Here is a 27946-nt window from a genome sequence, read left to right as displayed (position 1 = left end):
CGGATAGAGAGGAGAGCGTCGAAGGAGGAGGAGTCGAACGAGTGTTCTGCGTGCGTGTCGAGGGTCCGAGGGGAACGGTTGAGGAGAGGGCTTTGTGGCGCTTCACGCGAGGAGAGCGGCGTGTTTTTTCTCTCTCTGGGGGTTTGTTGGAGGACAAAGGCGAAGACGACTACATCAGAGGTAGAGGGAGACAAGGAAACGGCCACACATTGGCAGTCGAAGTAACGAACGATTGTGATAATTTGTCAAGGGAGAAATTTGGGCGAGAGGTGATTGAAGCTGCGATGTGGTAATGGAGGAGCGGAAGGAAATACAGCGCCAAAGAGAGAAACGCTCAGTTGGTGCCGCCGCTGGGATATTATTTTTTGCAGCCAGTAATCGAAGGGGTTCGTAGGGAAATAGTGGGACGGTTGGCGAAGGGTTAAAAGGTAGGCACTTGCAGGGTAAAGGCACAGGGCAGCTGGGTGGTCTGAGAGGATCCCTCGTAAGGGTGTCTCCCTTGTTAACTTACAAACCGTGTGAGGATTGGGGGGAAGGGTGGGAGCCAAAGCGCCTCCAACCTACCACATTGCAACAGATGCTTTCTACTGGCTGCACCCGGGCTGCAGATGCCGGTGATCTTGTTAGGGCGGTTTAGGGGGTGGGGCTCGCTTTCAAAGCATCGAGGCACCCAAGAAGAACCCAAGAAGCAGCCCCGAAGACTGTTCCCAAGAGCCAAGGCAAGGGCCCCCAGAGCCCTTTGTGCAGCTGCGTGTCAACTCCAACTCCAACGTTCCCCTTCCCTTTTGACTGCGCTCAGCTAATGCAGACCAGTGCGTTATTCCTGTCGCCGTCTCACCAATAACACCTTTTTGCTCACCTCTCCTCATCGGCACATCGAGTTCAGCAAACCACCGCTAAACAAAGATTAACTCAACATCCTTCCTAGTCCATGCTAGGATCTCTTGTCTTGCTCATCCAATGCCATGTCTGTTTCTGACCTGCAACGCCGGCACCTGGCACACGCTGCCTCTGGAAATACCTGCCTGTGCTCCCCCCTCGCTCAAAGGCTCCCCTCGATGCCCGCCCTATTGCGAACCCGACAACCCTTTTCGACCCTCATCATCGCGAGCCCATCCACCTGTTCTGACCTTCGTCTGTCTTTGCTGACAATCCGTATTCCTGCTCGCTCTCACTCAGTCGCTGGCTCGCTCACCTCTCCCCACTTTTTATTTTCTATTCCGTCTGTTTGTTGACGGTTTGCTCGGCTACAGCATAGCCTGCCAGGCCTGCCTAATGCCTTTCCCTTGGTATCTCCCCTCCACCTCAGCAACGGCACAGGCGGGAATAGGAAGGTCTATTGCGTCGACGCGCATAACATCTCCGAGATCACTGACCCGAAGAGAGAGAAAAATTGACATTGTTTCTGATGCAATGACAACACAACGTGGGTGCCCCATTGAAACACCTTGGACAGATGAATAGGGCTGCACCGACCTGCGAAAGCACTTCGTCATCGGCCTCAATCAGGGCCCCGTGGCCATGTACGACACGTGTGCACCCTGGACACTCTGGTTGCCCTCGAACTTCTCGAGACGATGAAACAAACAGGCAAAGACCACTGGTCCAATCACCCCCCTCTTCCACTCGAAGGATGCGTGTCATCTCTCGGGCCCTTGTGCTGCAAACACCCCTTGTGCGACGTATTCCTTCCCACCTCTCGATGCAATCACTCAGATCTCTCATAGTCTTCACAACCTGGTGACGCAGGGTGGTGCAACCATCAGGCCGCGCTACATAGCCTTGTCGATAATAAATTCGGGGATACAAGGATGATGGAAACAAGACGTCCAGGCCGATTTCACAGTGTCTACCGATGCACTCCTTGAGCTTTTCTTTTTCGAGCGTCAACTCGTTCTCCATGTCCAATCCGGAACTACTGCACTCCCTCCATGAAGCAGTTTTGACTTCACAGATGCGGTTACAAGGGCCTCAGCTGACCCGTCACGCCCGTCTCCTCGGTTGGCAGGGTTCAAAAGAGGGCGCCAATCACCTTTGCTATCTCTGGCTGCACTACTGCATGAGAACTGCGTTCTTTTTTTTTCTGGCACAGCAACCCTCGTGCTCTACACTTTTTGTCTCCCCGTGTTGCCGGTGTGTAGTGCTTGAAAAAGCGTCGGACTAAGGATGTACTCTTCTTCCCTTGTTCCCGCTTTCCACACTCGTACAGGGTTAACAATCCTTCAATGGACAAGCCTAGAAGCACCATGGAAATACATTGCACGAGTTTTCCCCAAAGTTTACCACGGGAATGAATCCCTGCCGAGCGCCGCTTCTGACCATGCGTGCCATGACCACATCCGAACCCTGAACTGTTTCATCCCAGATGTTTGTTCTTGAACAAACAGCACGTGCGTCAATTCCGCAACGAGAGCGTTGGTCACCAGCACCACCAAGACGACAGGCGCCGGTGACGTCTGCATTATTCACTGTCACGTCTTGACAGTGGGCGTCGAGTCTCTTGCATACGCGCTGTACTTGGGACTTGCACGTGTAGGTAAAGCTCAGTCAGTCACATATCACTCAGCAGGTAGAATCAACTCTACCCAATGGGATTCCAACCGATGCCGACGGCTGTGCCTATGTATCTTGGTCTTACGGAGTGAGTGAGTACGAAGTACGAAGGATTCTCGGCCCTGGCGATCACCACCCAACTGTAAACAACCAACAGCTTAAATGAATACAAAAGAGTCGTAACCCCGGCAGCTGACTCCCCTGGCATGCAAAAATGTGGCATGGATGATGATGAAGGCCCTACGAACATGCATTCGGAGTAGCGCGTTGCTTTACTTTGCAGCAGCTCTTCTTGGAGAACGCATTTTCGTAAAGGAGAGAGAGGTCTGATATGTGCTAGCCAGCCAGCCAGACGGTGGCTTGGGAATCCAATTCCTGCTCTTTTTTTCCGGGGGGGGGGGGGGGGGGTGGTTGGCTTCGTCTCGCTTCGCCTTGCGGGATCGATACGTACTGATCCCGGAGACCCATGAGTTTGTTCCTCGTAGAAGGACAGGGTTGTTCTCATTCTCGTCCACTTTCTCACCGTCTCATCTGTACAAGTACATGTACTCGCAGGATGTAATTACATACATACATCCACCAAAAGGGAGGAGGGGTATGTCTGTACCTCGTCCTCCCCTTGTCTTGTCTTGTCTTGTCGGCCGCTCAACCGCTCCAACCACTCAGACTGCTGACTTACTGTCCACTGTCCACTGCGCAGGGTCAGGCAGGCAGGTGGCCAGGCAGGATCAGACCCATGATAGCATGCATAGTATGGCATTGCTCTACCCAGTGTGCCAGTGTGCCAGTATGCCAGTGTACCCGTATCAATTTCACTCGGCAGATAATAATACAGACTCGGTACCTCTACCTCATCGCGCAGGGGGAACCTACAGTAAACGCCCTTTTCTTTCAGTCCAAGTCCGATGCAGATAGATGCAGATGAAGATGACATGAAAAAAAAAACAACGAGTACGAGTTTGTCCTTCTCCTTATGGCCGTCAAAACTCCGAGACCAAGAACTACTTCTTCGAGTTTCTTGTCTGAATCTAGTCAGGTTGAGTCAATCAGGTATAAGTGAATCAGGCCAGTCAAGTTCCAAGTCAGCAAAACGCAAAAAGCAAAAAATGTGAGAAGCAAAAGGGGGGGGGAGGGGGGATTTCTCGGAAAATGCCGACTTTTGACCAACGAGAGGGTGGGCATGGGTGGGTGGTATGGTTGTAGAGGATGGGGGAGGGAGTTAAAAAGGCATGTACAGTACAATGTGTACCTTCGTACTCGGGTCCAGTAACTGGCTCGCCGGGCTGGCACTGGTTGGATTACTTTTGTCTCGTACCGGGAGAAAGAAGGCCGAACGGACACAGACAGAGGTACTTGTACTTGGATGTGGGTGAATATCGCTCATGCATGTGCATGCATCCACGGAGGACCATGTCTCCAAACCATGTACCGAATGCCAGGTACATACGCGTTGCCTTTGGCGTGTCTGGTTGGCCCTATCTATCTATCTATCTGTCCATCTTCTATCTGACTTGACTTTACGTGCGTACCCATCTAACTACCTAGTACCTACCGATGGACGGACGATGACTGTTCCACTTACGCCCAAGTACCGAGTACTCATTCCACGAGTGTATCTAGCCACCATTTCCTTCATCCTTTCTATCACTTTCTAGCGAGGCGAGGCGAAGTGAGGGTCGAGGAGTATTTGGCCGACAAGAAAGAGACTCTATATTCTCTCCCTGAGGCCCCCTGCAGGCCCTACAGGGGATAGGTATTATGTACTTGGTACGTAAATGCGCTGTGCACACCAACCGGAAAGATCTGGGTCTATTCTCGCAATCGAACACGTCCAGCCATTTCCCCGGATTCGGACTCCACGGTCCTCTTCGTGCTCGATATACGCCACTCTTGGGCGCTGCGCTGCATTGACACGACATACTGGACATCAAGGCGCTTTGATCATCACATCACCCTCGTCTCGTCTATTGCTCTTTCTTCCACTCGCCGTTCGCCTTCAACTGCTCCTCTTCGTCCCGTTTGAACCACCGCACACTCCTTGCAAACCCCTCGTCAAGTCCGACCACTGGCGCATAACCCGTCCGCTTCATCAGTTTCTCGCACGAGTAATACCGCGAGATGGTGGCGTATTTGACCGTCTGCCGGTTCAACTTGCCCTTTCGGCCTGTCAGGTGGTTGAACAGCTCCGCCGCGCCACCGACAAACGTGGCCAGTGACGTGGGGAGACTGACGACTCGGTCCGCGTTGATATTCCGCCCATAGCGCGAAAAGAGGTAGCGCGACGAGTCCCAGAAAAAGGCCGGCTGGTTGTTCGTGACGTTGAACGCTTCACCGTCGACTTTGTCTTGCTCTGGTGCCCCCTTCCTCAACCCGCCTGCCTGGAGAACCTGCGCCGCACAAAGCAATCCGAAACACACGTTGTGTACGTAGGTGGTGTCGAACAAATTGGCATTGTCCCCCAATTGGATATGTAATTGCCAGTCTGGTGCAACTGATGCCGTCCTGAGAATGGCCCCAGAAAATCCTCCGCGGTCACCTTCACCGACGATGCCAGCAGGACGCACTGCGCAGGTCAACATCTTGCCTCCGTCACTGTACTCCGAATTTGCGTTGGCCTCGAGCACAATCTTCTCTGCATGAACTTTCGTCTCGGAGTAGTATTCCCTGGGATTCGGACACACGTAGGGGTATCTTTCGTCCGCATTGATCAAGTCGGACTCGCCGTCGTGAATCACACTCGCACTCGAAACATGGACAAAGGCTCGGACACAACCGCCCCAGTCGCCGTGTTTCTTCCCGCCAGCGACCTCCAACAGCGTCCGTGTACCGTCAATGTTCACCTTTCGGAGCACCGCCGGAGGGGCTTCCCACGACGGAGACGCCGTGTTGATGACCACGTTGGGTTTGACTTTTCGGAAAACTTCGAGCAGAGAACTCGGGTCGGTGATGTCGGCCGAGTGGTACGTTGCACCGGGGAAAATGTGTTGAGTGCATCTCAAGTCCAGCACGTGGACGGACGTCGAGGTCTTGTCTATAGGAGGGTATCGGCTGCGTAGGGACGGGAAGGAAGAGGGTAGGAGGGTGTTGAGGTCGTATTTCTCGGGATTAGGGGTTGTGGCGCCTTTTGTTCCCGAACGCTGCGGCGGCGAGGCTCCATTGCTCTCTATGTCTGCGTCTTCAGAGGGAAAGTTGAGCAATTGATCCACGAGTCGAGAGCCCAAGAAACCGCAGCCTCCAACCACCAGCACAGTGCCGTAGGATCGCGGCGTCACGTCAACCGCGGTCTCCTTCCTGATTTCCATTCTTTTATGGGCTAAATGTCGACACGATCTAGCTGGTACTGGTGTGAGAGTGGCTTGAGCTCGAATCCGATCTTGAGGAGTTTTTGGAGATGCGCAATGCCCTTCGATCAATGAGCGCAGCCAGCGCAACTGTTCCTGGAAAAGTGGATCGCGTCCCCGGAAGCGAGACGTTCCTCGTGGCGCGCAGCATTACATAATGGTCCAGCCTCGCAGCCTCGCAGCCTCGTGCCTCGTGCCTCGTTACAGCATCTCCAGATCCACCCCGTACAGACATCGACTTGCCCGATAGTTCACGGGGAAAGGTGTAGTGTAGTACAGTTAAAGTCAGACTCAGCTGTAGCGGAAGAGAACTACCATCCTGGAAGAAGCCTTCCACTGTCTAAGTATCTCAGGGCATTAAAAAGCTCACAGCTCGGATGATATTCGCGGCCATGCCCAACGATGCTTCATAATGGCCAGATCCTGCACAGAATACCACTGCTTGTCCGTTGCATGGTTCTGGTTCTTTCAAGTATACAGAGTGTCTCTGTGAGCCCCGACCATCTCCCAACTCCCATGCTTGCTGCAAACAAAAAAACACAACGACCCATAGTTCGCATTCTTCCTTGCGCTTTTTCCATTTCAACCTTGTGTCGTCTCTTATGTTGGACTTCAGCCATGCCATCTAATCGACCTGGATTATGATCAGATCTTGGACCAGATATCTCACTCTATACCCTCCTCAGTTGTCCTCTGCGCCGACCGTCGGAGCTGCCGGAAGTACTTCTTTTTATCACTCTCGCTGCCCCAAAGCAGCTTGGTTGCCTCTGGATGCACAATTGTCCTCGGGTCATAGGGTGGGCTTTCCTCTTCCAACGCCTCGACGATGCTCTCAACGTGATTCCTCAGTTGATCTACCTCCTTGGGAAAGTAGCAAATCACACCGTCCTTGGAGACCCTATGGTGGTAGATGGGTGTTTCCATTTTCGCTCGAGGCAGTTCGGCCGGAAAGCGAGGACTCACTGCAATTCGGACTTTGAAGACGCCGCCATCCAAATGCGTGCTGGGCCTGCCGAAATAGGTCATGATCCAGATGAAGGGATTGTCATTCTCCAGCTCCACATCCACGTTGTGCAGCTTCTTGCGTTTCAGGTAGTCTGACAGCTGTACGAATTGTCGTTGGACTGCGGCCGCCTTGGTCGCCTCTCGATCCCTCAATTCCAGTCCTTCAATCGCCCAGTTGTCGGTTTCGATTCGAAGCACCTCCTTGATGCGCAGCAGTCTTCTTCCCAACTCACTGTACCGGAACTTGCCCTCCATGTTGTTCCCTCCACCTTCAAAAGGCATCTTGACAAAGTCGACGCCATCTTTGTGTTTGGGAGCGTATTCTTCAATGGTGCACATGTAATGTTCAAAGTACCACAGAAACCTTCGCTTGAACAGATCTCGGAATGGTAAGAACTTGAGCTTGATTTGATTCTCAAGGGGATCCTCTTTGAGCTCATCCTCCTCGTCGTCTTCAGAGCTCCATTGCGCAGAATGAGGCGAGGGTGCGGCCAGTGAGCCATCTGGTTGGATGCCCAATGCCTCCTCGAGCCTCTGAATGACTGCAATTCGGAGAGTTTCGTGACGGATCTAGACATGTTGTAAGCTCAACTCCATCCCAGCTTTTGAGGCACAAAGCCGTGCACGTACCTTGGCACAGTACAGGTCATTCATCCTCCTGTCCTCTGTACCTTTTGCGTTCTCGTACCCAGGTTCATTCTCGTAGGGATTGTTACTCATGAGGCTCTGGATCGACCACAACACCGATTCCAGTCCTTGTGCAGAAGACCACTCTTCACCCGGCTTTTCTCCATGCCATGTGCCCAAGATCGACAAGCAGACCTTTCCACTTGCGTAGATGTTTGGATTGAACCTCGTCCGACCAGCATTTGTGGTTTTGGCCTCGACTTTGGGTGGCTTACTGGGATACTCTGAGCCGAAAGTGACGGCGAACTCGAAGAAGCCGAATGCATAGGGAGTACCGTGAGGACCGATGATGAGGGCTTTGACGTGGCGCACGTCTTTCTCCTGGCAAGCGACAGCAATGGCTACAAATCGTGGTTAGCTGAAGATGCCTGGTGTATGTCTTTTGGCTCAGAGGATGAACTTACACAGGTCACTACCTTGTTGGATCTGGGCGATCTCCTGCACACATCATGTCAGTAATATCCTCCCGGTATATAGATACAGCCACCTCTTACCCGAGATATCCTCAAGATGGTCTGATTGGACATTCTGAAGGCGTCAGGGCACGGGCGCTTGAGCAGAGCAGGAGTAGAGTGGTGTCACGTTCAGATTCAGGTTCATGAGCAGCACAGAGAAGTGTCAATGCAGGCGAAAGAGGACTGCAAGTTTGGTCATGTAGAGTGAAAAGAGGCATTGTTTGGTAAATGAGACTTCTTGTGAAAGAGGGTGGGAGGGGCGAGGGGGAACTTTTGGATTTGCGGTTCAAGATGAGGCTGTGTGTCACAAGTTGCCCTGAAGCCTGAAGGTTGAGGTGAATAGTGACTTCCCATTAGAGGATCCCAACTTCGATGGTGCCTGTTTACTGGATCCGCGACACTCTAGCCGGCTAAGCTACAGATCTGCCTTGTAAACCTGCAGGCTGCCACTGGACGGGTGGGTGGCTGGTGCTATAAGAAGAAAGAAAGACCAGAGCTACTCGTTTGTATGAGGACTGGGTGCTTATCGTACACGAAAGAGCTGAGGGGCTTTTGGTGGGGGGCGCCACGGGTGACTACCAGCCACAAGCGCCTAATCGTGTCTACGTAGTGGGGGTGCTTTTTGTTGTCCACAAGGCTGAGAAAGTGCTCAAGACCTTTCAAAAGTATTGCTGCCTGACAAGAAATGATGAGTGCCAATGATCTCACTAGGGGCGCCCCTAGAACTAAGTTACTTGGAGGAGAGGAGCACCTACGGGGGGAACAACTTAGTTGGGTGGAGCCCCCCAACAGCCCACAGAGCTACTGAGATACCCGTAGGTAGATCTCTAACCCCTACAAGTACTAGCCTAGGAGAACTTGTACCTACAAATAGGCACTACTAGAGAATCTGGGCAGTCATATGGAATACCTTCCAGGTTCTTACAAGTTCTTATAATTGCCCGTAGGTAGACTTCCAAACATCATGGAATCTCATCGGTACTCGGCTCCCACCAATAACTCGAGACAAGACCATGTTCGGTAGATATACTGTACATGTACCTCGTACCTAGTTACCTCGTGCTTTCGTCCCAGACCCAGAGTATATACACATTATACACCTCCACGCTATCCATGCCGTTGACATTTGCCTCCCTAAGATTTGATATCTTAAACCATGTTGTAGTGGGTATCATTGTCCTCGTCATCCGTGTTTAGCACTTTTGCCCTTTATGCTGAGATCCAGTGTCTTCTCATGATTGTGACGCTCTATCCGGGGGCGAGGCGCCTCCGATTCATCGTATATGCCGTTATGTGAGTCGTACATGGTCATGGGCCGTTGCCCGTCCGTGCCCATCAAAAGTCGTTTATATCATCAGGGCGTCTCTCTGTTCCAATAATTTTGTTAGCGGTTTCCCACGGACTCAAAATTCATGATGTAACGTGGTCGTATTCCGTCAATGCAAGGTCGAAAATTCAAACCTCCTTCTGCGAGTATCATTCACCTTCTTGCTCGTGGTAACCCTTCGCTGGTCGCGCTGTGCTCATGCTCCAATCGCTTCTCCGTCGACTGTCAGGATCCAGCCCGCCCACATCTCGTCGGCTTTGAGATCGGTCACTTCCTGCTTCTGCAGGTGATGTGTTATTTCCCGCGTGGGACGGCGAAGACTTTGCCGTTTCCACAACCGATAAACCCAGGACTTCGGCATGAACATCAGGATCGGCCAGGTCGGCTGCTGCAAGAGTCCCCTCCGGCGGTGGTCCAGGAATATCTGAGAGAGGGTAAACAAATCCCTCAGGCCTCGTGTCCGGTGGAGGTGTTCCCGCAGCAATGAAGCCGTTGTCTCGTGTATTGTTGAAGAGGTACACATTCTCTTCTGTCAAAGCCAATGTTGTCAAAGGTCCGCCCGCTCCAGAAACCGGTTGGGCTTGATCGGACGAGTGAGAGCTGGGCTCAAACGCGCCATCGACCATGATTGTAGGAGCAATAATACACCGGCCACGATTCAAATCGGTCACCGACAACAACTTGGCGTCCCGGAGTGCTTGTGCTTTGTCCTCAGCCTCGACCCGCCTCATTGTTCGGTCTCCTTCTGTTCCGCCTCCAGGGATCTCCCCGGCAAGAATGGCCCTGGAAAGATTGGATCGGACCGTAGCGGCTTTGGTGTTCACATCAATAGCATCGTCTGTCGGTGCACGCAGCTGTGCATCTGTCGAACTAGGCAGCCGTATTGATGTGCCATTCCGAGCGTAGAACTCAGTGGCAATAGCATCGGCATTGCCACAAATCGATGAGTGGTCGGTGCACCCGCTTCCGAAGGATTGTTTCTGGGGGCCTATGGGAGCTTCTGACCATTCCCGATGCCTGTAACCTTTGCGGGCTCTGGATATCCATTTCAATATAGTTTTCTCCAAGAGAGCCCGTTTGACAGGCTTGGCCATGTAGTCGTCCATTCCTGCCTTCTCACATTTTTCTCGGTCACCTTGAATTGCTGAAGCAGTCATGGCCACAATTGGAATCTTCGCGATTATTTCGATGTCCGTGAATGGTGCATGATGCCTGAGTATATGTGTGGCGTGGTACCCATCCAGTACAGGCATCTGAACATCCATTAATATAAGCGAAGGGATGGGATATTGCTGTGATTGTTCCAAGGTGAGGTCGGGCGAGGTGGCTTGAAGAAGATACTCTAGAGCCTCTCTGCCATTCCACACAGCAATAGCAGAAAACTTCAGAGCTTTGATGAACCTGAGGGCAATTTGCTGGTTCACAGGATTATCTAGATTTGTCAACTTCAAACCCAAGCGTTGTTTCTTCGACATTGCTTACCTTCCACAACGAGTATATGTATCTGATCTCTCTCAAGCTCGGGGACAGGAGTTTCGATCCCCGAAATGGACAACATCGCCTGAGTGTGATCACCACCTACACTCATATCTCCTAATGACCTGGTTAGGGCGAGAATCTTCTGATGTTTCCGAGTGTCTTCTTTTGATGAATCCTTGGAGCAAGACAAGTCGGCGTGCAAACGGTCAGGCATCGAGCCGACTTCGAGCTCAGTTATGGGAGTACCATTTTGATATTCAAGTTTCTTGAATGGGACGCTGAAGATGGCTTTGGTCCCTGTATCGAGCTTGGAATCCAGACGAATCGTCCCATGCATCAGGTCTACCAAGTTTTTACATATGGTCAGCCCGAGCCCGGTCCCTCCGAAACGTCTGGCAGTGCTTGAGTCGGCTTGACTGAAAGGCGTGAACAGTTTCTTCTTGACTTCTTCTTCAATTCCGATTCCACTGTCTTCGACACAAAAATCAATCGTAATTGTGTCAGTGGTTTCACCAACGATGTTGGCGCTCAACCTCACGAAGCCCGTCGAAGTAAATTTGATACTGTTGGTTAAAAGGTTGACCAGGATCTGTCGTATCCGACCAGGGTCACCTAACAGAATGAGTTCCTCGGATGGTCTGAGGTCGATGGCACTCCTGAACTCGAGTCCCTTGCGTTGAGCTGCAAATGAAAGCATTTTGGCAACATCACGAAGAACGTGGTTTAGGCTAAACTGCACTTCCTCGATATCAAGCCGGCCGGACTCGATCTTGGAGAAGTCCAGAATGTCGTTGATGACCGTGAGAAGAGAGTTGGCAGATCTTTGGATGTTTTGGGCGAATTCGCTTTGTTCCAGATCCAGGGAGGTATCCATAAGTAGCTCTGACATTCCCAGCACTCCTGCGATTGGCGTCCGAATCTCATGAGACATGTTGGCGAGAAAGCTGCTCTTCATCTTGCTCGCTTCTTTAGCTGCCGTCTCCTTCGCAAGCAATATGATGTTTTCCTGTTCCTTGTGGCGTAACGACGTAACGTCAGATCCGATGACAATGACCCCAGCAATATAGTTTTCATCCTCCACTCTATTGGGGCCAGTTTTACCCTTGAGCGGTACCAGTTTGGATCGAAACCATCTAGAATTCACTTCATTCTCGCAGATTTCCAGATCGGATGCTCCTGATAAAATACGGTACAAAGCCTTCCTGAATTTGTTGATCGCTTGCGGGGTCAGGCGCTCACGGAAGACGTCCAGGATAGGGACCCCAACGATCCTGTCGGTTGTCGCATCGCCCATAATGAAGGAACCCTCGTGAAAAGTGACATTCAGTTGTCTGTCGAGAATCCACATGGTCATTTGCGAGTGTTTTAACACGTCCAGCAATTGCCGTCGAACCCTCTGTCCAGAAAACTTGGCATCGACGACTTCCTGGATATCTGTGCACGTACCAAACCATTTGAGGATCTTGCCTGTCTTATGGTCACGCATGGGTAAGGCCCTCCCAAGCATCCATCTCCATTGACCGTCGAATCTTCTGCAGCGATACTCCGTGATGTACTCGTCCCCGGTCACGAGGGAGTGACGCCATCTGTGCGTGGCTTCAGGCATATCTTCTGGGTGGAAAGCCAGTTTCCACCCCTGGCCCAATGAATTGGCTGGTGTCAGGCCAGTGTAGTCGTACCATCTTTTGGAATAGTAGTCGTGGTAGCCGTCCGCCCTCGTGGTCCAGATCATCTGTGGCATCATATCACAGATGAGGCGAAATTGTTCTTCATTTTCTGCTGTCTGGTGTGCAATCCTTTCGGTATACTCTGTGACATCCTTGAAGGCTATCAAGCCTGCCAGAAATTCCCCAGACTTTTCGTCATAAACAGGATGCCCGCTGACATCGAAGTTTGATCTTTTGCCCGTCTTCTCATTGAGTAGACCAATCTGCCAGTTGGTGAAGGGCTGCTGAGTACGGCACAGAGCAAGGACGGGATTGGCTTCCTCTTGGAGCTCCCGCGAGAAATCTGTAGTCCACGGGCGAAATCGTGACATGAAGTCGTACGACTCATCTGACGTGGGATCGGTTTCGACTGCCATTAACTTTCGAGCAGCCAGGTTTGGCAAAACCACGCTCTCATCTTTCCACATGGCAATGAGTGGGATTTCGATCGCACTCAACATGGCGTTCTTCATCTTCAGGACCTTCTGGAAGTCGGTGGGGGCAGAGGGAACCGAACACTGCGCGGGAGGGGCGACGGGAGGGAAAGAAACCATGGAGGGCTGTTCCACAGGAGACGTAATTTGAGAGGTGTCAGAGGAGGAAGCAGGTGTCTGCGATTGCGACGAACGGGAGGATCTGGCTGAATTGGACGACGGATGACGCGTAGTGCCTGATGAGAGTGATGATGGTTTGTTGGGGGGATGCCCTGCGGAGCTTGTGAATGTCAGAGTGAAGAAGCGTTGTCCTTGCAACTCCCAGATACTGATGATCATTCGACACGTGGTGTGGACAGCCCCATGGGCTTGATTATGTCTCTGTCGACGACTGCGAGATGGCATCTGGTCATGAGGATAGGAGATGACCACATCGACCACAGTGTCCTGAGGCTTTTCAGTACGCCTCTGCAACTGCGGCCTACCTCTTGCAGCGGCGGCCTCAGATATTGGAACAGGAGGCGTCTCTCTGCTCTGCACGTCGTGTAGGGAAGTCCGTTGAGACAGTCTATCTCCTGCAGTCGACTGCAAATCACTGGCGAGGTTGTCGAGAAATCTTTCCCAACTAACCCATATTGGAACGCCGCCATCCGAGACCATGTCAATCCCCAACTGGGACAGCGTCTGGCCCTTGAGGAAGTCGGTCACATCGAAGTCGGGATCATTTTGATCGGCTCCCAATAACCTCCCCACGGCCGAATTCGCGAGGAGGACAGTCTTTAAGGAGGAGAGGACGAGTATTGGTGTAGGCAGGGTCGCAAGGGCGGCCAGGGCAATTTCGGTCGCCATAGGGAGTTGGGGTAGGTCGATACAGAAATGGTGAGCAGAAGACGCTGTGGCATTGCGTCCCTCAGCGATTGCAGCAACAGCAGCAGTGGAGTCTGAAGCGGCTAGGGATGGAAAGAGAATACTATGGTGGGATGGTCTGGGTTCGAAGTCGACATCGCCTTTAGCGACCATTTCCAAAGGAGCAGGTGTGGCTGTGAGGGTGACTGGAGGAGAGGGAGCACCGCGGGATCACTCTACCTAAGACAGATCAAGGCGATAGTGCCTGGTGGTCCGGGAAGTCAGCCACTTAGCAAGCATCACAAGCGGAATGTGAGGTGACGTAGGAGGCACTTGACGGCACACTAGGGCCTGCGCAAGCCAGATTCTTTGTCGCTTCAGCGGTGGCCTTAGGGTGGCCACAACCTCGTATTTCGGAGTCTTGTAGTGGCTAGTGAAAACTGAAGTAGGGGTAGCAGACATTGGCGAGGATATCTTGTACAAGTGGCTCAGTGGTTATGAGAATGATGGACTTGGTTCTTCCACATTTGGTAGCGACACGAGAAGTGATCGGAGGCCACCAAACACGCGGGTTGGGCACTAGGGGCCACACAAGCATGGGAAATTGAAATTGCCTCTCAGATCCCCATTTCCAGTTCCTCGCATATCCTGTTTTCCCACTTTTCAATTGACTCTCGCTTCCTCGTGCACCTCTCCAGCCACCATCCATCGTCACAGCCTCACTCCTTCTGCAGCAGCTTGCATCTGCTATGGCTCCAATGAGAAAGATGCGAGAGTGTAGGTGTACAACCACCAGGTCCCTGCTGAGGTGCAATTCACTAGGCCGCCCACGAAGGAGCCGTTCTCTTGTTATTCATCGGATTACTGGCCTCCAGCCAATCGAGAACCGATAAAGGCGAGACGCGATCCGATCATCAACCGCTTTCCCCGACCTCCTCCACCTTTACCATGTGACTGCCAGTCCCAAGTCTTGTGGACGCCGAGGCCACCAACTCCCCACTGGTATATTCAGTAAAAGATGATAATTCATGGGCACTTGTACGCAGGTGGGCCACAAGTGACCAAGAACACAAGTTGTTGTTTGTCGGAGAGTCTGATATACATCACACCCACGGTATTATAAAGAGGCTGTGGCCGCAAGCTATGCGAGTCGTCTTCACGCCGACTTGGAGTACAAGGACTGCGAGTTTGGTGGTCGCTCTTACGCGAGCTAGCAACACGGTCCGTCGTTGACTCATTGAGGGCCATGTGGGCATCGGATACCGAGGACACGGATACGGGACAATTACAATTCCAGGCTCAGATCAATCACACTCGCAGATGGCCTTAGGAGCCTTCTCCGCGGCCTGATACGAGAAGGCCTCAAAATTCGGGCCTTATAGGGACACGGCATTTCGCTCACGGTAGGCTTTTTCTTCTTGCACTGCTCGATGCTCTACGGTAGCAGCTCGTCAAAGGCACTCTTGTCACAGCCATGGCGCAGTCTATCCCCCAAACCCTCAAGCTTGACTTGTCTCAATATCCCAAATTGTCACCCGCTCAATTAGGCCACCTCCGCCATTTCTGCAACCTCGCGTTCCAGCCAGATGGAGAATGGGCCAAAATGGGCTCTCAAGAACCCCTTCAAGAGTTCTTGGATGCCTACCGCTACCAACTAGCCACAATGGCCTACGCGGTCGGTGTTGCTCACTATCACCGTCTGCCGGCTCTTCGCTCGATATTCAAACCACTTCTCCGCCAGCTGATCCATAAAATGCTGCGCAAGGAGGTCTGGGCCTACTGGTTCAATACTAGTCTAGGTGGTGTGCGCACCGACCCGAGTCTGCAGAAGCTCAGGGAACCGTGGGCCGATCCTGTCGTGAGAGAAAACATCATGTATAGCGGTCATCTTCTGTTGATGACTAGTCTCTACGCCATGCTCTTCGACGACGACGAATTCGAGAAACCCGAATCCCTTGTTTTCAAATGGGACCCTATGTTTTATGGTCTCGGCGACGAGACTTTCTCCTACGATAACCGCAGCCTCCAGGCAGCCATCGTCCGGGAGATGGAGAGGAATGGATGGGTGGGCGTCTGTTGTGAGCCAAACGTGGTTTTTGTCGTCTGCAACCAATTTCCAGTACAGCCACTCCCCTCCATTATGTTATCTTCGCTGACTGTGGCACAGATCATAGCAATGAAATACAATGATTCCCGCGATGATACTACCCAGGTCGAGGAGCTTCTGACGAAATACAAGGCCGCCTGGGACAAAAAGGGCATGGTCTCTTCCAATGGTCTCTTTGTTGATTTTTGGATGGTCAAACAGGACATGATCGCCCCTCCTAGAGATGTAGGATGGACCGCATGGTAGGCATTTTACTGACTTGGTCCATTGGGGACTCGGGCTCACAAATGTTTAGGGCGGGCGCTTTTATGAATTCCTGGAATCACGAACTCGTAGAGAGCCTCTACCCCAAACAGTTCCCTGGCTTTATCACGAACATTTCCAGCCGTGTCCGTCTGCAACCGCCCATCGTGGCCACCCACTACCGCCAACTATCGGCAGCAGCCTCGTCCACCAGATCGGAACAAGAAACACTCCAGGAAGCCATCCGTCTCGCTAAAACCGATCTCTCAAGAAATCCCAAGCCGCCTTTTCCCTACACCAAACCCTGCTTCGGATATGTTGTCCAATGGCTCTCCGAGCTCGGCCAAACAGAGCTTCTCAACGGCCTTCTTGCATATGCAGACGAGTCTCTAAATCCCACGTGGGAGAACGGGGGCCTGTTCTACCCCCGCAACGACACGCCGTTCGTCTTCACTGAGGACGACCAAGATGGCGAGGGCGTCCAATGGACACACATATCTCCATTTTGCGGCAACGCTGCGATCGGGTACGCACGACTCAATGTCAAAGACGGACAGCGCATCATGTACGAAAAGCCTTGGACAAGAGAATCTCTGGCCCAGACGCCGTGGATTGACAACCTCGAATTCGCAGGTAAGGAACACGGGGTTGGCGTCCTCCGTGGTGTGTGGGACAAAGATGCCCATGCGCTGATCCTCACCGTGAAAGGGTGGGATATCGAGGGGCGAGCACGTCCTGAGGCAGTAAACATTGAGCCCGTCGCTCGGAATTTATCCCCGGGGCATTGGGCCGTCTATGTCGATGGGAAGTTGCGGACAAGTAGAGACTTGCAAGGCCAGATTGGAGATGAGCTCAGGGTGCCACTTGAGGTCAAGAGGGGACAGGAGGTTGACGTGGTTTTCCAGCAGCTCGACGCGGGGATCACGAACAACGGTCAAGCCAATGGCCATGTCTGATGGGAGACTGCCACATGGGAGAGAAGGAATGTTGATGAAATGTTGTGTTGCCATTGCTGTCGGTCGAGAGATCTAGAGTGCTGCTCGTAGGCAGGAAGAAGGGAGAAAGGAGCACTAATTAATATCAACGGAATCGAGTCACATTTCTTATTTCTTTGTTTATTCATTCACGCATTCATTCAGTAAGTATCTCGCGTAGATTATCATTACAGTCCATCAGGTCTATCTATCTATTTATCATCAAGGGGAGTATCACGACATTCATTGGAAGAAAGAAAACTTATCGAAACAGAGGAATCCGTCCCGTCCATCCATCGAATCTGTACCTCTATCAATGCAGCAAGGCGTCAAGTCATGATGGGAGAGGGAGATAGATGTAACGCCTTCGCCGTGCGCCGACTATCCGTCCATACACCTCCACTTCACTCAAATCTCGGGTCTCACAGGGAGGAAGAAGGGAGAGAGGAGAAAGGAGAAAGAGGGGGGTGGGAGCGGTGAAGGAAGCCAGTGTCCCCCCTTTTTTTTGTCTGTCGACTTCGATTGTGCACCGCTTAAGTTGAACCTTGCAGGACGGCCTGGTTGCCGTGGACCGGGACCGCGACCTGCTCCTCCTCGTCTCGACCTCTGGCGTTCGGAGGAGGGGCCTTCTTGACCGAGACGATCAGACCCTGCTCGGTCTCGAGGCCGACGTTGAGGTCGTACGCCTTGATGAACAGGCTCAGCACGAGAGAAAAGCCCGCCAGCGCGGTGAGAACGATGTAGACTGTCCGTAGCGAGTCGGTGTAGGCGGTGCGCAGGGCCAACTTGCCCGCGCCGCTGGGGGTGGCCTTGATGATCTCGACGAGGGCGGCGGCGTCCTTGGCCAGCTCCGAGGCGCGGGCGGCGTAGGCCGGGTACTTTTGCAGGTTGGTCACCATCTGGTTCTGGAAGATGACGCCGCCGATGGCCACGCCCACGGTCTGGCCGAACGAGCGGAAGAAGACGAAGATGGCCACCGCGAACGCCATGTCCTTGTTCGAGCTGGCGGCCTGCACCTGGAACTGCTGGCCCGGGAACAGGATGCCCAGCCCGATGCCCGAGATCAGGTCGATGAAGATCCACTGCGGGATGGTCGTGTCCACCTTCAGAAGCGTCAGAAGACCCAGACCCAGTGTCGCAGTAGTCCAGCCGGCCCAGATGGACCAGCGGTATGCCGCGAACTTTGTGATCAACAGGCCCGTCACTACGGCCATTGGCGCCACGGTGAAACTCGCGGGGAAGAGCGCGACACCCGCCACCACAGGTGTGTAGCCCTTGACAGCTTCGAAGTACAGTGGCTGGTAGTACAAGATACACCAGAGAACCATGCCGTGGAGGGTTGTCGTCACGTATGCGATGTTGGCGGTGCGGTTGCTGAACACCGACAGTCTCAGCAAAGGTTCCGGCGCGAGGTATGCTTCATAGAAGCCGAAGCCAATCAGGCCCACGGCGCCGACGAGCAATGGAACCAACGTCCTCCACGACGACCAGCTGTACATGACGCCGCCCCATGTCAGTGGGATGAGGAAACTCGTCATGCTGCCCACGAAGACGACGGTGCCAATCCAATCCACCCGGCGCAACTTTGCGGCAATGCTCTGTGGAATGACGTTGAGACGGAGGAACAAAGGAATCATGACAGCTCCGATGCCGATAAAGGGGAGATTGAGCCAAAAAATCCAACGCCATTGAACTTGGGCAAAGGCGCCGCCGATGATGGGACCCGACACAGACCCAATAGACCACATCCCAGCTATGATTCCAGCCCATTGACCTCTGTAACGGAGGGGAACCAGATCTGTGATGACGATTTCGGTCATGGCCATGACGCCTGTTTATTTTCGAGTCAGAATCAAAGTGTCTGCAGACATGACTGATGAGGAGGAGAGGTGACCTACCGCCGCCACCAAGCCCTTGAACTGCCCTTCCAGCAAGTAATAGTCCGAAACCATTTGATAAGGCCGCCATCATCACACCCACAAAGAACAATGCAATAGAGACCATGATGACAGGCATTCGTCCAAAGATATGGCTGAAGGAGGCGAAATTGGGTTGAAATACGGTCGAGGCGAGGAGGAACGAAGTGCCGGCCCAGAATGCTTCAATGGCGGTTCCGTGTAGTTTTCTGGCGATGATGGGGAGGGCGACACTGATTGAAGTGCCATCAAGCGCCACCATGAGAGTAAGCACTGACAGAGCAACAAAGGCCATAACGAAGCGGGTGGAGATTGTGAATGGGGGGGGTGCGGAGGGGGCGCCATTGTTGTTGTCGATGTCTCCCTTCTCGGAAACCATGGAAGCGGAAGATGGAGTTGTCTGAGATTCTTGGGTCTCTTGAAAGAGTGGCCCTTCTTTCGCTTCTTCAGAGGGCGCAGTCGGTACGTCCATGGTGGAGGAGGATATTTGGGAGTGTTGAGGATTGTGCAGAATGAGGAGGTGATGCTCAGAACTGAACAGAAGGGATTCTATAAAGGTTTCCGCGAGTGTTTGTGCCAATGTAATGTGTGGGACCAAAGATGTACTCGGTACCTGGTTCTATTGGGACAATAGCAGACAAAGGAGAGGCAAGGACAGGAGCTTCTTTAGCTTGGGTGGATTTGGACAGCGAACACAGTCCCAAGTCGCCACGTCCATGATATATACTTGTACCACTTGATACTCACCCAAAGCATATTCCATCCGAGCGGCATCCGTCAAGATTTCTCTTCGGGACAGTTAACAGCGCATCTCGCCGGAACAAGCCCCCATAACGCTGGGCATCCAAGACGAGGCTGAAATAACTGGAGCTGCGAGAAGCGCATTGGTTGATTCGGGGCAATAGTGTCGAGAATGCCGACTTTGGCCAGCGGAAGAATTTCACGCCGCCCACAGATAGGTACGTAGGCCCCTTTGTCTGAGGCAGCATCCATTTCTCCAGGCAAATCAGGACAAACACGATGGGGAATTTTGAACCGTAACTGATCCGGCACAGTTAGTTTCTCGTTGGCCCGTTTCTCGGTTGCTGATTGGCAACTCTAAGCGAATGCGGCGCGATACGAAGGCATGGCTCGCGTGGCGGAGGCTTCGCTCATATCTCAAACGTATACGATCCCTTATAACGAGGTCTTCATGATTCATGAGTCACCTGTCTGCTCTTCTCACTCCCACTAACATTTTTCTGTTCTGCCATGAGATCTAGAATAGGAGCGCTGGATACGTATCTGCTTCAAAGCATGGGGGTTGACGACGGCTGGCAGTGTGGTCGTAAATGGCAAACATGTATTTTCCGCATATCGAGATGTTGGCGCCTAAGGAGATCTGGTGACGGTGGTGCTGCATGGCATATATCACGTCATAGCAATAGCTGAGATACCATTTACCTGATCAAGCGAGCATTCGGTACGGATTTGACGGTGATTTCGATGAAGAGAGAGCAGGTTGGCAGGATACAAAGTGGGTTGCGGGCTGCGGGCTGCGGACAAATAGTCGGGCCGACCACGTGACTGATGACAAAACAGATTTGTTTCTATTCTGCTTGAGTCGGAATGAAACAGTCAACAAACAATGGCGCAGGTGTGTGAGTATGTTCAGGTCTGTGATTGGCATCCTCGTATAATAATAAAGCCATGAATAGTCCCAGCTCAACTCGGACTAGTTGCATATGCGACGCGACTTCACTCCTCAGACATCTGACTCCCTTCATACAAGCAGGTACCGCGCACTCAAAAAGACAACAGGATTGAAGCTCCAACGGGATATGATAACCAACTACCGCGCAAGGTCTGTGTCGACATAGATCTGTTGAAGGGAGACAGTGGACTGCTCCATATTAAGCCCATTATAGACACTTCCTTCCATGCTCTTACTCCTCCCGCATTCATCCAGACAACATTTAAACCATGATCACATCGCAGAGGCGGCAAAGTCTGCACCCATTGCAGCGCCGTAGCCATAAGTCGACGAGCCTGGGTTCTTCTTCCGCCATTTTTTCTCGGCGCTCTTCTGAGGTGTGAGGCGCGCTGCATCAGCTTCCGAGCTGGACAGTTTTCTCGTTACGGGTTTTGCGTCGTGATCGGTTACATCCACAAAAGCTGGCTGGTCTTTGTGGCTGGCTTTCCGCCCTTTCACTTTTGGGCCCGGCACCTCACTCATGTGAGCCTCATTGGATTCGGTGATGTGGATGGGCTGTTGTGTAGGGTCATTAATCTTGCGACCCCACGGATTGACGGCATGTACTGCAGGTTGGGTAGGGTCGTCGAGTGTCTGACTGTTTCCAAAGCACATGTTTGCAACAGTGGAGGAGTTCAAGTGATATTCTTCACTGTGTTGTTTTGAAGAATCGGGCCAATGTGATCGACGAGGAAGTCGAACAGTTATCTGTGATTAGCTAGCTATCTGATGATATGAAACCTGGAGTAGTTGATGTCCGGTTAGTACGAAATTACGGATGAGGCTGGAAGTGCAGGGTATTCATTCAATAGAGCAGATGGCCAGCAAGTGATGTTGAGAGGCACTGAAAATAGCTGCTCCGAATACGACGGCACAGCGCATGGTGAGAGATAAACTAGTCAGGAGAGGCAGAGTTTGTGGAGATAAAAATAGCGAAGCCCACGTTCATTCTTGGGGAAACGAGGAAACGAGGAGTGTAGGGAGGCACGAGATACAAAGTATTGGATGGGGAGTAGTGAGGAGTTGTTATCATTGAGTCGCTTGTAGAGGAAGATGGTGATGATGGGGAATCAAGCATCGAACCCCCACATTTCCTTTTGCCTTTTGCCTTTTGCCTGCGCCTGCGCCTGCGCCGGAGTTGCTTCTCCTTCTCCCTCCCCGTCGTCCAGTGGTCCTCGTCCAATCTCAATCTTCATCCAATTCCACCACCAAGTCGCCCGCAGTTGGCATTCTCTCGGCATCTGCTCACCTGCATAGTTCATCCATCCAAGATGAAATGGATCTGCCTCGATTCTGTCGCGTTTAGACCCATAACTCGGCAGATTCCCGTTTGACTTGGTTCACACAAATGTGCTTTGAGTCTCCTACGCCGCTCATGCAAGCTTCAGTGACAAGGAATGATGTTACAAAGGAAGTGCACAGAGACGTCTGAGGCCCATTCGTTTCGATCGCTATCACATTGTCGCGAACAGCGTAATCTCATTCGCCGCATGGGTGCGAGGTGAATTTCAAACCACACACATGTGGACCAGGAACAGAGATTGCCTTGTCTTGTAACATTGTGGGGTATCAAAGAGCTTACTATTCCACATGGCCGGCTTCTCTTTGACACAAAGCACACTGCATATCTTTTTCCAGCCTTTTATACACACCGAGTGTCCTGTATTTCGGCTTCAGACAAATGACGACTCGCTACCGAGGCTGCGAGGGCGTCTCTACCAATGGAGGCGCGGAGGTTTCGAACCAGTAGGAGGCTTTGCTCCACCCGAGGCAGGCTGGTGGTCATTAACTATATGTCCAAGGTACCTTGTATTGTGGTTGACCAAGTACCTCGGCCAGAGCTCTCATTGGCCTCGCTAGATACGATTTCATGCTACAGTAGGTCCTTACAAAATGGCAAAATCCCCCCAAACTCAAGGGTATTGGCTTCCTGTCCCCCAAGGCCAGCAGCAGCAACAGCAAGAACAACAACAACAACATCACCAACACCATGGCTGAAAATATCATGACCGGGCCGTTCTTCCCATGGGCGGGTCCGATTGACAACATCACCCTTCCAGAACTAATGACCAAGTACAACCCCGACACTGTCCCTGCCGACAAGGTCGTTCATGTCGACACCATCGCCAACAAGAGTATTACGTATGGTGGCCTCCGAAAACAAGCTGCCCGTTGCGCATGGGGGCTACAGCACAAATTGGGATTGAAGGAACAGGATAGACTGTTGGTTATTCTTCCCAACTCGGTATGTCATTTGCCAACCCAAGAACTGTCATGCATGGTCTGATCAACCGAGACATAGACCGACTTTGTGATTTTAGCGCATGCAACCATGTGGCTCGGAGCTGTATTATCGTATGTCTGCCCAGGATCTTGGAGGATCATGAGTATCTCACAAACCTCGTCAACAGACCCCTCAACCCGGCCTCGGTTGCAAAAGACGTTGCCCATGCTCTGTCTCTGATCCAGCCCACCCATGTCGCGATTGACCCAAGCAAACTCGCTACCGTCAATGCTGCCTTTGCTGAGCTGGGCTGGGGACCAAGTCAACGTCCGGTACTTTTCACCGTGCTGGGAAGGTCTGGTGATCTCAAGCTGGTGAGTGACGCTTGCAACCTTCTATAGTAGAACGTGCCAGTCTGATTCTTGCCAGTTCCCCGACGACATCGAGGGTCAAACCCCCGAGGAGTCGCTTCCAATCTTCGACCTGCGAGGGAGGAGCACCAAGAATCTGACGGCCATGATTGTGTTTTCTTCTGGGACGACTGGGAAAATCAAAGGCGTGCAATTATCCCATTACAGTATAGTGAACAATCTCATCCAAGGTCGCTGTTCGATTCCCTGGATGATGAATCACTCGTCACGCGCTGTTTTCTTTCCACCATGTAAGTGTCTATTCATTCAAGTGCCACGGCATCAGTCCTGGGAGTCTGACCCAATCCTCACAGACTGCCATGTCTATGGTCTTACGGTTGTGGTGTTGAGTGGCATGTGGGTCGGCTCGTTTACCTGTGGAATCCCAGCCTTTGACCTGGAATTGTACTGCCGCAAGATGGAGCAATACAAGGCAACGTGGACTCACATTGTTCCGCCCGTGGCCATTCAACTGGCGTCTTCAAACATTGCGGCAAAATATGATCTGTCGCACTTGAAGATCATCCTCATCTCGGCAGCACCGACCAAGAAAGATCTCCAGATGAAACTGAAGGCAAGGTTTGGCAGCGATACCAAGATCGTCCAAGGTCGGCCACTCTGAATATGATTTCGAGCGGTTCAACAGGCTGACAAATGGCAGGCTATGGAATGTCCGAATGTTCTCCCTCCGTGCTTGTGCAGAGCCCGCTGGACGACGATGAGAATGTTGGGACGGCAGGAAAGCCCATTGCGGGAACGTACGTATCTCTCGCATTGTCTCTACCGCTATTTAGAGGAAGCTCGGTTCTAACCTGTCCCCCGTTCTTCTACAGTGAGCTCCGTCTGGTCGATCCGGTCACGTTTAAGGATGTCGCGCCAGGTGAAGAGGGCGAACTATGGGTTCGAGGCCCTCAGACAATGATGTTAGTGGTTGCGCGCGTCTAATTTCCTGCCGTACTGACCGAGGGCTAGGGGATATTACAACAACGAAGCCGCCACACGAGAGACTTTTGTGGGTGACTGGCTTCGCACAGGTGATATCTTGCGGGTGGACGAGAATGGCAATTTCTGGGTCACGGATCGTCTCAAAGAGGTGAGTGTCAGGCTCGTACACCTGAGGAGATGTTGCTGACCTGCTTGCAGTTGATCAAATACAAGGGGTAAAAGCTCACCCGAGGATATGGATTGATAAGTGCTCACAATGCTGACTGAATGCTAGATTCCAAGTACCACCATCGGAACTCGAAGACCTGCTCCTAAAGCATCCCTTGGTCAAGGACGCTGCCGTGACGTCGATATACTCGGACGAACAAGCCACCGAACTGCCCATTGCATACGTGACACTTCCTCCCACCACGCCGGCTGCTCAAAAACCAGCCATGCTTGCTGAAATCCGTGCCTGGGCCGACGGGCAAGTGGCGGGCTACAAGAAGCTGCGCGGTGGAGTGTTTGAACTGGAAAATCTACCCAAGACGCCGTCGGGAAAGATCTTGAGAAGAGAGCTGCCGTGTAAAAAGGCTCAATCAGATGGACGAGCTGCCAAGCTGTGAGGGAGGAGCAAGAAGGGGACGGTCTTATAGAGGTTGATAGAGGTTCACCAAGACGGTTGTTCCGGGGAGGAGAGGCATTTCGCTTGTATAGGTTCCTTGCTCCTTTTGGGCCTGTAGTGTAGAGAGCGGCTTCAAGCATCAACGAACCAGAGACTGGGACAGGGCATCATCAGAGAAGAAAAAGGAGCACTTTGCTATACAATAAATAGTTTGCTATACATATTCTACCGAATATTATTCTTGTCTGACCAATGCCCGCCCACTTTCCTACTTACTTGCCCATGCCTTGGTTCTACGTACATATGATATGCAAGGATCTCGGACTTAACAGACCCTGAAGCCACTCGATTGCAGCTTTGAATTTTTGATTTGACCGTCTTTGTCCCTATCGTCCGCATTGGCCGCAATTATCCAGACTCTATCGCCGTCTGTCCACGAAATGTTCCACACGGTCCCTTTTCGTATTTTGGGGGGTGACCGACCCGGTCGAAACGTCCGGATTCGTCCACCCGTCCCCGCCCCCTGCGCCGCGTCTGATTCGTCCCCGCGACAAGTCACGGCTGAATTACCGCCCGCTTGTATGTTTTTTCTTTCTTTGGGTCCCCAGTTCCAGACTAGAGAGTTTTCTGTTGCGTTGGTGCGTTGGTTGTACATACAGTTAAGCTTCTGACGAAGAGGAGTCGTGTCGTCAAGTTTGTGATTGGAACGCCAGAGCTGCCTTGCTTTTTACCTCCTTGTTCTATCTAGTAGGTGGCTGACTAGTATCAAAAGCGGGAGTCGGAGTTAAGGAATGGGAATGGCAAAGGTCACCGTCACGATGTTTTGTTTTTGGTCTGATGTGATGTAAAGAGGGCACGGACGGAAGTCGCTCGATGAGGAGGAGAAGGTTGCGGAGAGGGTGAATTGGCAAAAAGTGTATATAAAGGACCAGGTGTTGGCGGATGTTCATCGACTTCTTTTTTTTTGTTTCTTTGCTCGGCTGCGTATTTCCGCATCAAACACCAACACCAACATTACATACCGAGTACGAGGTACACTGCCTTCACACTACACAAGACTAACCCGGTACACTCTACTGGGTACAGACCAAACAAAATCAAACGACTCGATCCCCTCCCTCACACACACACACACCCACCCGCCTTTTCTTCTTCCTTTCCTCTTCGAGAACACCCAACAATGTCGTCGGCGCCATCGCTGTCCAAACCCCTCCCGACCCTCCCGCTGGGCAAAGACGGCCCCTCCATCCCCGCCATGGGCATCGGGATGATGTCGCTGGGCCACGCGTACGGGTCCGCGGGCGGGGACGAGGAACGCCTCGCTTTCTTGGACGCCGTGTACGCCCTGGGCGCGACGCACTGGGACGACGCCGACCTGTACGGCGACACCGAGACGCTGTTGGGAAAGTGGTTCCGCGCGAACCCGGACAAGCGCGACGACGTCTTCGTGACGACAAAGTTCGGCTTCGCCGGCCAGGACGCCAGCGGCGCGTACATCATCCGCAGCGACCCCGAGCACATCCGCGCCGCGTGCGCCGCCAGCCTGGAGAAACTGCAGTCCGGCTGGATCGACCTGTACTACTGCCACCGCGTGGATGGGAAGACGCCCATTGAGGAGACGGTCAAGGCCATGGTGGAATTGAAAAAGTATGTGTTTTTTTTCCCCTCGGAACCTTTTTGCCCTCTTCTACTCGTTATTTCCTGGTTTTGGTTTTGGATCGTTGTCCCTATCCCTCAAGAAAAAGAAAAACCAAAAAAAAAAAAACCAGGGGGATATGCTAATGACAAAAATCTCCGTGCAAAACAGTCAAGGCAAAATCCGCCACATCGGCCTCAGCGAAGTCTCGGCCTCAACCCTGCGGCGCGCCTACGCGGTCCACCCCATCGCGGCGCTGCAGATCGAATACTCGCCGTGGGCGCTGGAGATCGAGAGCAACGGGGTGCTCGAGGCGTGCAAGGAACTGGGCGTCGCCGTGGTGGCCTACTCGCCCCTGGGTCGGGGGTTCTTGACCGGCACCATCAAGTCGCCCGCCGACGTGCAGGGCGACTTCCGGGGGATGCTGCCGCGCTTCCAGCCCGAGAACTTTGACAAGAACCTGACGCTGGTGAAGCGCATCGAGCAGCTCGCGGCGGCCAAGGGCGTCACCACCAGCCAGCTCGTCCTGGCTTGGCTGCGCCGCCAGTGGCCCCAAGGCATCCACCTCCTCCCCGGCACGCGCAGCGTGAACCGCGTCAAGGAGAACCTCGCGGCCCTGTACGTCGAGCTCACCGACGACGAGGACCGCGCCATCCGCGCCGCGTGCCAGGAATGCGTCGCCACCGGCACCCGGTACCCCGAGGCCATGGAGTACGCGCAGCTGGGGGAGACGCCGGAATTGGGGAAATGAATCTTGTCGAGAGGGTCTGAGCAATTCGACATGAAGGGGGGGTTAGGGAAACAGGAAGACAGGGAGGGAGACAGGGGAAGAGGTCCAGCGATAAGAAGGACGACGTGACATGACAAGACATGACCAGACCAGACCACACAGACAATATGATATGATATGATAAGAATGGAGAGAAGAATAGGGTCGCCGGTTTAGTTTTCTCAAGTATTCGCGAATCACAAAAATGCATACCTACGCGGTATACAATATGCAATACTCAATATGCGATATTTCAACCACGTGTGCCAAATCTATAAAGAGGACATATTTCATATATTTACGTATGTTTTTACATATGTCCCTATACACGTCGATACCTAGAGGTACGTATATAGGTATGTAGATATACAGCTGTATCCATTTTCCCTGGCCCTGATCAGCCTTGCCGTGCCATGCCCTTTTGTCGTATCTCGTGTCCCATATCCCGTATCTCATATCTCATTGCGCGCATTTCGACACGCCTTTCACATAGCACAAACAACAAAAGGTACCGCAACTTTTGAAACCGAACAAGGCCTCCGTCGCACAGAAA

At 52.5% G+C, this 27946-nt stretch overlaps 8 protein-coding genes across 8 annotated transcripts; 3 read left to right on the top strand and 5 right to left on the bottom strand.

Annotated features, from left to right (window-relative positions):
• Positions 1-4517: 4517 nt before the first annotated feature.
• Positions 4518-5855, bottom strand: AYO20_05304 (hypothetical protein; the record flags this gene model as incomplete). Its single annotated transcript, XM_022643598.1, has 1 exon — positions 4518-5855. The coding sequence occupies one exon, from the start codon at positions 5853-5855 to the stop codon at positions 4518-4520; it is 1338 nt and encodes a 445-aa protein (XP_022500466.1).
• Positions 5856-6560: 705 nt separating this feature from the next.
• Positions 6561-8113, bottom strand: AYO20_05303 (hypothetical protein; the record flags this gene model as incomplete). The annotated part of the gene is made up of 4 exons (XM_022643597.1): positions 6561-7469; positions 7530-7927; positions 7991-8024; positions 8081-8113. The coding sequence occupies 4 exons, from the start codon at positions 8111-8113 to the stop codon at positions 6561-6563; spliced, it is 1374 nt and encodes a 457-aa protein (XP_022500465.1).
• Positions 8114-9517: 1404 nt separating this feature from the next.
• On the bottom strand, positions 9518-13836 carry AYO20_05302 (hypothetical protein; the record flags this gene model as incomplete). The annotated part of the gene is made up of 2 exons (XM_022643596.1): positions 9518-10800; positions 10851-13836. The coding sequence occupies 2 exons, from the start codon at positions 13834-13836 to the stop codon at positions 9518-9520; spliced, it is 4269 nt and encodes a 1422-aa protein (XP_022500464.1).
• A 1471-nt stretch (positions 13837-15307) lies between these two features.
• Positions 15308-17139, top strand: AYO20_05301 (hypothetical protein; the record flags this gene model as incomplete). Its single annotated transcript, XM_022643595.1, has 2 exons — positions 15308-16182; positions 16236-17139. 2 exons carry the CDS (start codon positions 15308-15310, stop codon positions 17137-17139), a joined length of 1779 nt encoding a protein of 592 aa, XP_022500463.1.
• Positions 17140-17690: 551 nt separating this feature from the next.
• On the bottom strand, positions 17691-19545 carry AYO20_05300 (hypothetical protein; the record flags this gene model as incomplete). Its single annotated transcript, XM_022643594.1, has 2 exons — positions 17691-18988; positions 19056-19545. The coding sequence occupies 2 exons, from the start codon at positions 19543-19545 to the stop codon at positions 17691-17693; spliced, it is 1788 nt and encodes a 595-aa protein (XP_022500462.1).
• A 1494-nt stretch (positions 19546-21039) lies between these two features.
• On the bottom strand, positions 21040-21420 carry AYO20_05299 (hypothetical protein; the record flags this gene model as incomplete). The annotated part of the gene is made up of 1 exon (XM_022643593.1): positions 21040-21420. One exon carries the CDS (start codon positions 21418-21420, stop codon positions 21040-21042), a length of 381 nt encoding a protein of 126 aa, XP_022500461.1.
• A 1375-nt stretch (positions 21421-22795) lies between these two features.
• Positions 22796-24989, top strand: AYO20_05298 (hypothetical protein; the record flags this gene model as incomplete). The annotated part of the gene is made up of 10 exons (XM_022643592.1): positions 22796-23050; positions 23108-23160; positions 23217-23403; positions 23459-23690; positions 23754-24047; positions 24101-24197; positions 24273-24362; positions 24412-24532; positions 24583-24599; positions 24659-24989. The coding sequence occupies 10 exons, from the start codon at positions 22796-22798 to the stop codon at positions 24987-24989; spliced, it is 1677 nt and encodes a 558-aa protein (XP_022500460.1).
• Positions 24990-26168: 1179 nt separating this feature from the next.
• On the top strand, positions 26169-27375 carry AYO20_05297 (hypothetical protein; the record flags this gene model as incomplete). The annotated part of the gene is made up of 2 exons (XM_022643591.1): positions 26169-26635; positions 26796-27375. 2 exons carry the CDS (start codon positions 26169-26171, stop codon positions 27373-27375), a joined length of 1047 nt encoding a protein of 348 aa, XP_022500459.1.
• Between the last annotated feature and the right edge of the window lie 571 nt (positions 27376-27946).

Source organism: Fonsecaea nubica, assembly GCF_001646965.1.
Source record: "Fonsecaea nubica strain CBS 269.64 chromosome Unknown Scaff30, whole genome shotgun sequence".
NCBI lineage: Eukaryota > Fungi > Ascomycota > Eurotiomycetes > Chaetothyriales > Herpotrichiellaceae > Fonsecaea > Fonsecaea nubica.
The sequence above is the reverse complement of the archived record's forward strand: the minus strand, read 5'-3'. Positions and strand labels throughout refer to the sequence as shown.